At 39.5% G+C, this 14,500-nt stretch overlaps 1 protein-coding gene across 7 annotated transcripts in view; it reads right to left on the bottom strand.

Annotated features, from left to right (window-relative positions):
* The window catches only part of LOC128016460 (peroxisome proliferator-activated receptor gamma coactivator 1-alpha-like), a 38,523-nt gene extending 24,411 nt beyond the window's left edge, over positions 1-14,112 (bottom strand). For 3 of the 7 annotated variants that reach the window (XM_052600972.1, XM_052600976.1, XM_052600975.1), the window contains exons 1-2: positions 13,926-14,109; positions 10,601-10,780 (exon numbers count right to left, since the gene is read on the bottom strand). In XM_052600972.1, coding sequence (XP_052456932.1) covers positions 10,601-10,780; positions 13,926-13,973 — 228 coding nt within the window. In that variant the 5' untranslated portion in view covers positions 13,974-14,109. Of the gene's footprint in view, positions 1-10,600; positions 10,781-13,925 lie in introns of all 7 variants that reach the window. The other 4 variants (XR_008184180.1, XM_052600973.1, XM_052600971.1 and 1 more) reach the window with 3 other exon arrangements.
* Positions 14,113-14,500: the final 388 nt, after the last annotated feature.

The raw sequence follows: 14,500 nt of genomic DNA, 5'->3' as shown, positions 1-14,500 counted from the left end.
AAACGGTACATTTTAACTTGAAAAGCAAGTTGTCAAGAGCAAAGCCTCATCTGAAAATTCAGAAACATTCAGAAACATGAAGGTTTATAGGACACACACACAGAACGAAAGGTGTTTTCTCATTAGTATATTGTGTCATTAGAATCTGTTTCCATAGCTAACAAATCCAAGTAATATTCTACACTGTGCTGTCTGTGCCTGGTCATGGTATTCTGGGTGGGAAGAGAGAGAACACATGTCAACAAATACATTTTAGATCATGTCACAGCATACGTACATGGCACAGCAGTCATATGTCATACTCAAAAATAGGATTCTGTCAGTGGAATCACCAGCACTATTTCAAACCCCATTTCCCTCGCAAATGATCCTGCAAGCTGGGCACCGAGGCATGCCTGCTCCGGAGGCAATGATCACGGAGAAACAGAGTATGGCAAAGATTAACTTTTCATAGCCCAGACCAACATTACCACCCCCCGACTCTGTCTGGACCAGAAGCTTGAACAGGCAGCAATCAAACTCATCAGCAACAAGTACAAGTTGTTTTTGCATGCAAATAACCAGATTAATGCATAATGAAGAGGGAGATTAAAATATAATACTGATAAATTAATATGTGCTTGTAAGTGCCCCACCCAAAAAAACAAACAAACCAAAAAATCTACCTAGAAATAATTGCTCTCTTACACAAAGTGAAAAAGCTGAAAGTGAAAAATAAAAGGCTTGCAGCAAACTGACATTATCTAAATGGATGCACTGAACACAGAGAGAGACAGAGGAGTTTGCATGCTGTTTTTTAGCTGTGTTGCAACAGATGGCCCACAGCTCTCTTTCTAATGCAATTAGAATAAACTTCGTTTTCGGTGCTCAGACATATTGATGCACTGCTTATTTTAGAAACTCACCCAATAATGCTGACACTAGGGTGCTCGGATTCCTAAAGAGCTGGAGTCTAAATATTTTAATGCAGCGGAGAAAAGAAAAACACACATCGTTATTCCTTTCTGGAACGTGCATGAAAGCAGAACTTCGCTTAAGTCTGAGGTGGCAAATCTGCAGAGGTAGGCAAACTTTTGTGAAAATAAACATATTCGGGATGGTGATCATGCTATGATGTGCTAGAAAATACAAGTAAGCAGGAGGAGGCAGATGAAAGGAAAAGAGTCCAGTGCAGCAGGAACTGCCATATATGTGGACACAATAAAACATGGACATATAAAGCTGGTGTTTAAGCGTGTAAAGTCACCCTTTTCTCTTGTTAAAAGTGCTTTGTTATCCTCCTGATCCCCCTCTGACCTTTCAGCTGCCTGCAGGCTTATGAGCAGCACACTGGCACACCGGCCCATCATTTGTCACCCTAATTTCAGCAGTGGGACACATCATCATCGGCATCGGAGCAACAACAAAGGAGAAAGACGAAACTACAGTACTTTTTTAATACTAAAATGTTTGTTAACTGCACAAGGGTCAGTTGCGTCTGTATGAAGGCAAAGGGCAAAAAATTGCTTACAGACTGCATGACCACATGCGTGTACATTTTTTTGCAAACACCTGCTCTCAGACGAGTTTCCATGAGGAACGAGTGAGGTTACAGCATCCAATATAAAAAAAAATAATAATAATATGGTAATTGAAACCATCAAATGTGTGTGGAAATACAGTCAATTTGATTTGGCTGCAAAAGGTCATGCTATTCAATTTACACTCAATGCTGAGTACAGTAGCCAGCAAAACACCTGAAAGCAAATGATCCTATCAGAACCCACAGCATTGCTTTCACCCCACTGGATAAAAGCTATTGGCTGATTACTAAATAAATGCATTATCTTTTACCTTGACTTCCATCTCCTGTAGGTGAGGGAAGATCAACCAGACCTTGACTTTGTGAGACAATTATTCCCATGATGCTTTTTTTTCCCCTTATCCTTTTGAGGCTATATATATATATATATATATATATATATATATATATGTGTGTGTGTGTGTGTGTGTGTGTGTGTGTGTGTGTGTGTGTGTGTGTGTGTGTGTGTGTGTGTGTGTGTGTGTGTTATAAAGAGCCTTTTTTCACTTTCATCTACATCTTTTTACCACTTTAAATCTAAAAGTGACAATGATGCATCACTCTCAAACGTATGCTCACACTTAATATTAATGATAAATATATCATGGAAATGCAGGATGAACTATAGATGTAAGGAGGAATGAGACTGTCTGCAACTGGAAAACTGATCCTCAATCAAAACTTTGGGAATATATGTTACATCATTTCATTTTACCTGGCAGACAGAACTATTGAAAATGCTCATGCAAGTCTGAGCATGCAACAAATTTATCTCCCGCAATGCACCCAATCAGCTCATTCTTCATTGCAGAAAAGTAGCATTTGTTTGTTAATTTACCTCCTCCATAAAATCATGCAGTGTGATGCCACTAAGCTACATCCGAAACACTCTGTACCCTGCAGTGCATAAGCCCTAAAAGAGCCAGCGTTCCTGGAATTCAGAGATCCAAACTCCCCCTCCCTGCCATGATGAAGTATTAAATAATCCAGGAATCGCCTGTACCGGGACTCACTTTCTCTCCCGGCCCAGAGTTGAGCCAGACGCCTGGGGCTTATTGGCTTAGCGTTTCCGGCCAGGTTAGAAAGAGACAGGCCCTAAAAGGCTCTTAGAAGAGATTAACGTCCCAGACTAAAAATAGCCTACAATGGTTATCCCGCACTTACAACTGGTGACACGCTTTTCAAAATGTGAAAAATACTGTACCGTCTGCGCGCCTCTGTGTGTTTGGATGCCCGCACACATCAATACAGTCAATAATGTTATGTTCAAAGCATGAACATACAAGCATTATATAATCCATCATTAAATCCCAGAGTAGTACTGGTTGTACTGTTCACGTTAAATTATTTACAACAACACCAGATCAGGGCACTATCAGCTAGACTCATAAAATATGATTTAAGGGATGTCCACCATGTCCAAGGAAAAGCCCATGTGTAACTTGCCCTCAGACATGGAAAAACGGTCTCATGTGTGACCACCTGTGGTGCTTCAGTTCTGGGTAGAGGCTGTCAGCTGACACTGAACTGGCAGAACACACTGTGTCCCAGAGCAAAGGAAGCTAAACCTTGTTACAGCCATTTGAACAGTACCAACATGCCACACAAAACACGGGATATATGTGTTAAGGTCAAATCTTAAGGTAAAGACAAGACTGAAGAAATTTGATCATATTTGTAAGCAGATGTAAAGTCTTGGTAAAGAATTATCGGTCCCACTTTATATTAAGTGGCCTTAACTACTATGTACTTACATTTGAATTTGGTTTGGTACAATGCACTTATTGTGTACATGTTTTTACATTGTACTTTTTTTTTAAGAAAATACCTGCATGTAATTACATCTGAAATTAATTTCTGTAATTACATTTATATTACACTACTGACCCATCCCATAAACCATACCACCAAACCTGTCCCTAACCGTACATGTATCCCACCTCAATAGCAGCAAAAGTATTTTGCAATACAGTATGAACACAATAAGTATATTGTACTTATTTTTTTGATGTAAGTACATAGTCGTTAAGGCCACTTAAGATAAAGTGGGATCTAATTATCTATAACATAATGATGACAGCCAGAATTGTTTTGGCTGTAACATGGTACAGCATCAGATAATACTTTTTGGTACTTCTTATACAAAGGAATTTACATGGTACCTCAAAGAATAGCATGGTATCGGTTCACTCCGAGTGACCACATTGTGTTTGTAGTGTAAATGCTAATCTGCCCTCATATGCCTCAGACAACAGTAAAGGCCACCTACTCATCTGTCAATCAAGCATTGCTCTAAAACAAGGTTAATTTCATATTCAACTCTGTCTGTGCTTAGAATGAGATATATTTAGGGAGGAAGAGTTTGCTGACTTTTCTGTGCTTTTTTCACTTTATCAACACATTTGTAATGAGTGTGATTAGTGGTGCACAGAAAGTTCGGGAACTGAAAAATATTTGTAGGAAACATGAAAATATTTTATTTTAGGTTTTGCTGAAATAGTTTTAGAGGGCCAAAAGCCTTTAAGTTAGCTAACAGATTTTCAGATTTTTGGTGGATGATGCCAATAAACCACAAGATTTAAACATGTTAGCAATATCTACACACCAAAAATGAAGCTAGAGTAGGAACATTTGATTGGATAAAACATATAATACAACTGGTTTATCACCTGTGAACCAGACACGCTGAACAGCTCTATACTGTTAACCACATTTATTTACCAAAATGTTATTTTCTTTTTCCCCCAAATGAAAACTAAAAAAACTATATAAAAAAAGCATGCTGAAATTTTGAATACTAACAAACAAACAAGGCCTTTTACTTCAATAAATACCAATAACAGGCACATAAATGAATTATAATATTATTTCCTACTCTTTCTCTAGCACAGACTTCAATTCTACTCTCTCCCCTGCAGGGGTGTGTGGGGTGTTAAATTGGTTCTGTGATGAGCATCAGGTGGTGAAGTATCAAGATCAGCTGAGGCTACAGGCCCCCAAAGAAAGATCTCACATGCAACCACCGCTTTAGGCAGCAAGGGAGGGGAAAGCAAGCATGAAGGAATAACAAAATGGCTGTGTGGACAGAGAAAGAAATGAATACAGGACAGGAAACCAGAGCCTGAGAAAAAAGCAAAATGCAAGAGAATGCAACAAGCTTTATGTTAACTTGTGCTTCTCCAAGCATGCCCTGCGGGGACTATTTTCAAACTGCAAGTGATGTTACCCTCCGTCTTCTTTCCCCTCACTCCTTTGCTTTTTTCTGCTCGTTTCATTGCAAAGTGAACATATTTGGTTATGCCTGCTGGATTTCAGACTCTCTCTACGGTAGTTTGACAAGCTTCAACACCAAAACTTCAGAGGTTCCCTATAAATGACAGGGCTCTGTCACATTTCGAGACTATTGCAACTAAGAGGGCACCCTGGTACGGCTGTGAAATTGCCCAACTCCTTTTGATGCGCTGCATATGAGGAACAGACTTTAAAATTGTGACGAAACAGCTCTAAGCAATTATCTGCACTGACCAATGGCGGCACCAATGCTACTACTCTCATGGACAAAAATACATAAATACTGTACTACCTACTACATAGGTGTCTAGTCCTGTTCCTGGCAGGCAACTAACCTGCAGTGCTCAGCTCCAACCCTAATTAAACACACCGTAACTAGCTAATCAAGGTCGTCAGGATTACTGTAACCCTCCAGGCAGATGTGTTGGAGGAGGTTGGAGCTAAACTCTGCAGGAAAGAGGTCCTCTGGGACCAGGATGGAGTCGTGACATACAGCTAAATATACCTTCAGCTCATGCAACATGAGAGATACAACCAAGAAAATTCACTTAAGCATTCAGGTTCACTCTGAAGCAACAGAATAGCTAAATAATTTAGGTTTCAGGTGGATAAACATAATACAGCAAACATCAATGACAAAAAACACTATTGCTATTCTTAACTAATCCTCAAACTATTACAATCATTTGTTCGTAGCTGAAAAAAATCAATTGAAAATATTAATTGTGTTAGTACCCGCAGATAATGCAGAACACGGAAAGCTTTTCAAAAATGAAAACTAAAAATATCCAAATAAAAGCTGATTCAAAATATTAATGAATACTAATGATAAATAAGACTTGACAAAAAAATGACAGCAGCAGCTTTAAGGATGCTTTTGATGCGTGACAACATGAAAACTGTCTGCGCTTTGAGATGCACGGCCAGGAGAAAAGTCAAAGTATCGAGTGTGTGTGCGTGTGCAAGTGCGTGTGAATGTTCACTTGAGGAAATCACATTATACAGCACAAAATGATAATATGCTTGGCCCAGCTGAACTTGTGCAGCTAAACTGATGGTGTGCTTTCAAATGTCAGCATAAATTTGCAAATGAAAAATGAGATGCCATCAGCAGTTACCGTTAACACCATGTGCGTGTGTCTCGGCGTGGATGTGCTCTTGAACGTTTTTCTGTCTTCTAAGAGACCTAAGAGTACATTTGGCCGATCTGATCTCGATTTCTCTTTGACTGTTTGATAGACTTACCAATTACTAGACGAGCAAGAAGCAAATAGGACCTGTTTACATGGATGGGCTTATGTGTAAGTGAGAATGTGTGTACTTGGGTGTGTGAGTGATTTATTTCAGCAATTTATTTCACACTTAGATATCCGACCCACACTTTGGCTCATCTCCAACAGCTAGGTCAAAGTCTGGTCAAAGTTTTGACCGGTCATCGGTAACTGCAGTCACCTTCCAAAGCACAGCCAGTGCTTTTACTCCATGAACAAGTTGTAACTCCAAACACTCGCTGGCAGCAGAGTTTCATGTTTGGATATAAACATCACACAACCCGACCGAACAGCCCTGGCTGACCTAATACAGTACAGTCTTTAGCAGCAAGTTATTTTGACTAGGTGTCAAGTGCCCTTAAAATGAAAGGCTGCGGCAATCACTTGGAGTCAGGGAGCGTTCCATTCCACACATTGTCCATGCAGTGGAGAGAACAGCAAGAACTCTAGCCTGGATTCAGAGCTAAAGGCCATCCAAAAGACAGCATGTCACACTCCGGTCACCTGTTTATCAAGTGAGAGAGCGATCAGGACTACATCAGGACTAGACCTCTGCTTAAGATCTCTATGCCATGTTATAGGTTCATAACTGCTGGAGTTTAGGGCAGAATTACACTGAATTGATGGCTGAAAATTCTAAGTTATTTTGCCAACAAATACATGTTAAAATATGAATATTACACAATTAACAAAATTTTTCACTTGCCAATCTAGCCAACATAATGCCTAAGTGGAAACTGTTATATTCTTCTTCAGTTCTGCTATCTTTGCTCATTCACTTACATAGTGTTTTGAATATGGTATCGTAGTAATGCCATGTATGGACAAAGGTGGACCTTAAAATGTGTAGCATAACTTAATAGAAACTATGTTTTTTTATATATTTATAATCAATAATAAAAACAACATAGGCTTACTGTAAATACGTGCCTCTACATTAATTTTTTGGACCCTTTAGATCAAGGTGAGGATGTAGATTTAGTTATAATAAACTAAAACAGCACTGGTGAGTTCAGTGGGTCAGATTTGGACTGATTTGTCCACTGGGAAATTCTACCATTTCCATGCCACCATAGACTGTAAATGTAAAAATAGCATTAATTTTCTCCATAGTGGAATTTATTTTAAATGATAATTAAAAGCCATTAATAAGAGACCAACTGTGAGTTATGAGGCTTTTAATCAATGGCACATTTTTGATAAAGTCTCAGTCAGCCTTATTTCAACTTATTTTGTATTTAACATCAAAATTCTAGATTAAAAACTAAATTACTTATGATCCTGCAGAGAAATCTTCAACAATCAGAGAGAGAGAAAAAAAAAAAAACCTTTAGCGCCACTCTACTCCCATGTCTAATTGAACACAATACACTTTTTTTGTAAGCACAAGCTACGGTATTTATTATATCAGCCTAAAAATGAAGGCTTCCAATGGATTGTTTTAAAAATGCTGTCTTACTTGCATGACAGGCAAGAAATGTAACATCCTGTATGATAAACTCCTGCGCAGATTAACACTTATCACTGTGCATGAGAAGTAAATGTTTTATGTAGGGAATACAAGCAGCTCAATGCAAATGTAGAAAAGCCCTACACTTTCAACCGATGCCTAAAAGAGCAAATCTATTTGACTCAAAACATGGTTTTACATGTCTGAGTGCTTCTAACCTCCCTCCCCAAGGCCCTGTTCCCCAGAGAGGGGCTGCTGGTGACAGGCTGACCGTGCTGTCAGGCCCTCTCCCTGGGGCAGAGCGAGCTGCCTGTCGGCCCCCACCTCCAGAGATCCATTTTAGTCCCTGAGATGGGCTTGATAACTAGGGCTGAACTGCCACTGAAAGGCATAAGCGTCACGTTCCCTTCCCGCTGCAATCGCTGTCTCATCTGCCTGCTGGCTTGCCCCACACGGCCCTGCAATAATGGAACTTCATGTACAAGATGTCAGGAAAGCCTAAGACGTGAAATAATGAATCATATTTGCGAGAAAAGCTTCATGACACTTACGAGCATGTCTGTTGTGCATATCAAAATATACATGGCTTATTTGATGGTGCTTTTGTGTGTGTGTGCGTGTATGCGGCTGTAATTTTCTGTTTTTAAGCCTGCATCAAAGGGCTCTAAATTATCACTCTTTTTGTACGCAATCTATTGCATGCCTTCTGTCATCTGATTGATGGTTCATACTGTTTTTATAAACTTTGTAGAGTATAATTAGAAGTAATATTTCAAGATGGACACTTACTGGACTGAAGAGACCTGGATACACTTGATTATCCATACATAATTTTCCAGAAAAATCATGTTAAACTGTATCAAATATGATCATCACGCTTTTGAGGAACGTTTATTTTATCTCTCATTGTGTTGCATAATGCATTGCATTATATGTTTTGAAACTGGTCACAGAACTAAGCATTAAATATCATACTACGGCATACTGTTAAAATATAGAGTGACAAATGATATTTATATGCATTTTATGTTAGTAGTATGTTATACTGTACATTTCTTTGACAAGCTATCAGAATTTCATCTTACTTTTTGACCATATAAATACCAGAATATGTATATATGTTTGTGTTTTGTGCAATGGTTCAATAAACTACGTAAAAAATAAAAAATATGACTGTTAAACGTGGGTTTTTAAAGTTTTTATGATGTATTGATACAAATAAAAAATGCTTAAAAACACATAATGCAAAACTGTTAAAAAAGCTAAGCTCTCTCAGACCCTAATCAGCACTGTGTGGCCTCCTTTTGTGTGACATCACAGGACTCGCCAGGCCACCCTTTAACTAAACTGCAGTCAGACAGGTTAAGAAAACATTACCAGGGGTTTGAATGAGTGCAGCGGGAGGAAGAAAAAGTCCTGCCAGCTAACTTTACACAAGACCTGGCCATTCATTAACCTGTCTTCACGCTGCTCTTGGCCATTGTACTGACCCACATAGGCCTGTATTGGAAATGCATATATAATACACACATTCATCACTATTGACACTGAACTAGGATCAGCTGCTTTAGCACATTGTGCTTTAACTGAAATTTTAAATCAGGGTCCACAATAACATTCTGAAACCTTCTATATCTAAAGGAATCTCAAATACACTCCTATCACATGAGCAGTGATACATGTAAAGTGTTGACATGTTAATTAACACACACCCACACACAGTATTCATTTTGCCACCCATAATTGCTGGCCCTATACAATCATGCTCCCACCACAAGGTCTAGGTAAGCGTCTCACACAGTCCTTCGAAAACTCACTATCACACTGTGGCACAAAACCCAAAATCGTGCAACGGACCCTGCACAATATTTGCCAGCACTCAGAGCAATGCAGCATTATCATTTCCCTTCTCTATCTGCACAGATAAGCTTTAATGAACTAGCCAGAGCCAGGGCTGCTTTGTGTCAGCCGCCTCATTTCTTTTCCTCTGGACTTTGTTTCCTTTTTCAGTGACGGAGAAGCGCGATTGCAACAGGTTTAAAGTTTTACCTCTTCCCTTTTTCAACATGACAACCGCGGGCAGGAACTAGCTGGTTAAAAGCGGACCCAATAGATCAAGGTGAGGATGAAGACTAGTTGCATAATAAATGAAAACAGTAGTTTAATTGAGTTCAGTGGATCAGATTTGGACTGATTTTATGGTATCATTACCACCATAGAGTGAACAAGTAAAAATGCCATTCATCTTCTCCATATTATAATTGATTTTAAACAGTAATTAAAAGCCATTAAAGAGAGACCTACTGTGAGTTATGAGGCTTTTAATCAATTGTATATGTATTTTGTTGAAGCCCCAGTCAGCTTTATTTTTAAATTGACAGTATTTAACAGTGAAATGCCTGATGAAAAAAGAAAAAAAAAAAAAAAAAAACTACAGACTTTGCAATAAATGCAAGATATTGTTGAATATTGCTCCATGTTTTTTAATTTGTGTCATGCGTCACGGCATGATCTTTCTTTCCCTCATTGCAGCCATGAAGTACAGTCTTGTACTGATTTTCAAATACTTTTTTGCTTCAAATCCAAGGTTTTTTTTATTCCAATGGGAAAAATGAATGGGAAAATTACTTCTGGAACCAAAGGAGCAGAAAAAGTGATTGGACACTGTTGCTTTCTTTTATTACTGATCATTACTCTGGAACATCAGGAGACAAGTGCATATAAACAGCCATAAATTTTAGCGCTTCGGACCCAAGATTGTAGTAAAAGGTACAAACACTGATCTTAAGTATTGGACAAAGGTTGGGTGCTTATCATTAAACCTCACCCCAGTTATCAGACAGCGTGGATAAATGCTCATTCCCATTGAGTAAAGTTTTGAACTAATAAACTGCACTGATTGACTATCCCAGCTTGTGAAGAATTCCTCACTTGCGCAATAAACTGCATGAGGCTGGAATCATATCTAATTTTACAATATACAAGCATACACAATCAGATAAGAAAACATTGCATGACCCTCTTTACCTCAAACAGGTTCGATGTTTCATTGCCGTACTGACTGGAAATGATTTCTGATTGGTCGCTGTACCACTTGAGTCCTCCCAGAAAAATATCTGCATCGAGGTCACTGACATCCAGCTCTGAGAGGTCAAGCTCAGGCAGGTCCGGGCAAAGAGGCTGGTCTTCACCAACCAAGGCAGCACACTGAAAGAGAGAGGAGATCATTGAGCACGTATTTGTTAAAATCTTAACCATCTTCATTCAGTGTTTCTGTAAAAATGAGTGCTCAGATTCCTAAAAAGCCATATATTGCAGGGCTTAACACACACTATTCTCTTAATTTATGATGGCCTGGTGTAATCTTATCGCAGGACCAGTTTGAGTAGAATTAGTTCAATGGAATTCACCTTGTGTGACCATTTGTTTACCTTTACTATCCACTCTAACTTTGCAGCAGCTGTGTGATCTCAAACGCTAACTATAAATGGTTTCAAATGGCTAATGGTGGGATCAATGGATATTAAATCATTCAATGCTGGTCAGGTTTTACAACACCTTGTATCTGGACAGTGGTATCCATATAGACATGTTACTGGAATAAGCTTGCAAACCCATGTATTTAATGCAAACAAATGATGTCAAATCAATGTGAGATAAATTTGATTTAGATATATGTGAGATAACAAAGCCACTGATATACTGGAAAACAACCGTTTCATTCTCAAACCTGTATATTTTCAACTTTTTCCATTCCATTTTTTTTTAAGCCGAAGTCCATATTTTTTCACCCATCGCTTTTCATTTTTAAAAATCCAATGACATGTACAACTTGGCTAATAATGCTTTGTCAGGCTTTAAAACAGTATGCATTATAATACACATAACATGCTTAGCTTCCTGCAGCAACATAGGCTTGTTTTAATTATCATTAATAAATCTGACATATTATGAAAATGAAACCTTTGGCACCATGGCATTTGAGGCAGTCTGGTATTCAAGATGGGATCATTTTTAAAAGGGATATTTGGTAGCAGGTACTCCCACAGTGTTCCTTGAGCATATCTGTTTGAAGGCTACAATGAACTATGAAAAATACAGAAAGCAAAACATTACATTTAAATAATAATAATAAAAAAAAAATAATAATCCAAATATTTGAGCTTCCCAAACACTTAAAACATTTAATGCTATCAGTTTAGCAGTATACATAGTCAAACTGATCCACATCATGCCCTATCACTTCTCAAATCTCTGCACCTGTCCACCTGTGTGTGTCTGATGTAACCAATAACTCTTCCTTCATTTGATTCATAAGGGGTGTTACTTTGCTACGTGTTTGATACCTTTGTGTCTAGCATGCAAAATATAATATTTACACAAATAAATGGAATAACTAATACTCATCTGGGTGGTTTGGTTATTAAACATTAAAAATACTATCCAAACGACCAAATGAAGTGAACATAAATCTAACCAGAGTGCGTGTTCAGCTGTGTACATGGCGTCTGCTGCATTTCCAAAAACATAACCAACCGGAAAACAAACAATTCTGTGATTGGCCGAGGGAGGGGAGGGGCGGTCCGTCGTGGGGAAGAGCGCCACAGCCACGCCCTCTGGTTGGTCAGAGACTGTACTTCATATCACCGAGTATGTTGTGAGTAAAATAAGAGGCGAAGCGGAGGCTAAACCAACAGCAGCTCGCGGAGAGACTGTGCGCACAGGTGGACAGAGTTTTGACAAACGGCGGAGAGTGCTGCAGAGTGATGCGTTTTGTGAAAAAGCAATACAAATATTGTACAAAATGTTACTACAACTCTTAATACCGCTTCCCAAATCCTATTACTCTGCTCTTTTCTCTGTACTAGCCTACTGACAGAAATGTAACGTCGCAATAAGAAATCAAAATGAAAAGGCGAGACTTTGCTCGAGGGCAGCACGACACAGTTTGTGCCGAGCAGCAAAATAAATCAAAGAAGACTCTCGCGCGTCAAACTTGATCATCGGTGTCTGATTTAGTTTAGATCTATTTATGACACAAATCCCGTCCTTCCGCTGTCACAGATTTATAGACGCCGGCAAACCAGTGGTAAGCAAACGATAAAATCACATGCATCAAATGCTTCTGCCTCGGCATCTTGTCGAAAAAGCCTTCCCTTTTCCACTCAAAAATATGGACAAGCTTTATCACGAGCACATGCAGAGAGGGAGGGAGAGAGAGAGAGAGAGACTTGTGGTCACCTGGAAATGCTATGATTAGAATTGGAACCGAGAAGCAATTTGCTGATTGTGTTTAGATGGATTTATGCTCTGACTGAGACACTTAACTAATCTTTTAAAAGGAATGTAACAATAGAGCACGTGCATAGGCTACCTTGCAACCTAGACAGGTGCCAATACAGTGCAGAGATGTGTTTTCTATATAGCCTGGTGAATAAAAGTTTCAGGTAAGCACGCTGATTTATGAATATCTGAAATGGTTAAGACTGCAATAAACCAATACGCGACGAGATAGATAGATAGATAGATAGATAGATAGATAGATAGATAGATAGATAGATAGATAGATAGATAGCACTGAGTGTATGATATCCATATCTTACATTTCGCCGAACGAACACGTAAAACGCTTAAATAAACCAAAATGTCTCGAATCGCAATGCTTCGCACTAAAAAAAAGGATAAGCTTCATGCACAGCTATGCATTCGTTATTGATGTAGCTATTTCATTATGGAGCAGCGCTTAACCTTGCGATGAGGTCTTGATAAATAAAAAAGTAAACGAGGATCAGCAGCTTTTCTTTGCTGGACCCCGATTTTACAGCACATAGCCTACTGTCCAATAATAAATCCAGCACGCGCTCCGCTTGCATGCAAATAGCCTTCTTCGAGACTGTATCTGTGCTCTAGCCTAATAGGAAAGTTGCAATGTACAATACCTGACGCGAGAACATAGTAATTCCAGCACATCGGCAGTGGCACTAGGCTCTCGCTGAAGCAGATACCTGTCTCATCATCACCTGCGTTTACAGCGAGCGAGCGCACTCCATCCACGGGCACGTCAACACTATTTCCCACGACAAGACATCCTAAGTAGACTGGCACTGTTCAACTCCGACACAGCTCGAGAGAAGCCGCACGCTATCACCAGATAAACCACTGCTGCACATACAATTTCTGCCAACAAATTAGACTTTATCACCACCCGGTGTATTCCCGTGCATTCAGAGCCTCAGTGTCTTCGCGCATCTTACAGGATCGGTCGAATTTCACATAACGGGAACGATCAATCTCCTCAAAAAAAAAAGTGTCCCAGCCTTGGAAAAAAAATAAGTTGCACATCAGTTCTCACCTCTAGTTCTCTCCACACCGAATCTTGATTACACCTGTCCCACGCCATCCAGCCCCTGAATGACGGCACGAAAAAATAAAATAGAAATCACGGGCAAAAGAGAAAATCCACTCGTTCCCGGACGCCCCTCACTGACAATGAACCGAGGGCACCTGTCTTACAACTGCTTTCCATCACATGACAAAGCTATTAAAAGTAGGCAGGGGAGTGACTCCCCTTGGCTGTTACTCGCCAATGACGTACTCTAAGGGAGGCGGAGTCTGGCACGCGCATAGTAAATCTTTCCTAACTATAAAACCACGCGCTCCTCTCTCAACATGCCTCTAGTCTCGGCTAGGGTTGGGAACCAAGAACCCGTTTTGCGTTTTGCTTTATACAGTAAATATAAGTCTCATGCCTTTCTGTTGCATTATGCGTGGATTGTTCCTCCGAGGCGGACTGGAGTCCGTGTTAAAGTGCTCTGACTTTCCAGCAGCGCAGCAAGACCGCTACTGAATGTACAGCGCCGAACATACAGTGACCAAAGTAGATCGATTCCCGAACGAATGACTCTTGTGAGCCAGTTATTTTTTAGT

The sequence above is a fragment of the Carassius gibelio genome, chromosome A7, assembly GCF_023724105.1.
Source record: "Carassius gibelio isolate Cgi1373 ecotype wild population from Czech Republic chromosome A7, carGib1.2-hapl.c, whole genome shotgun sequence".
NCBI classification, from domain to species: domain Eukaryota; kingdom Metazoa; phylum Chordata; class Actinopteri; order Cypriniformes; family Cyprinidae; genus Carassius; species Carassius gibelio.
The sequence above is the reverse complement of the archived record's forward strand: the minus strand, read 5'-3'. Positions and strand labels throughout refer to the sequence as shown.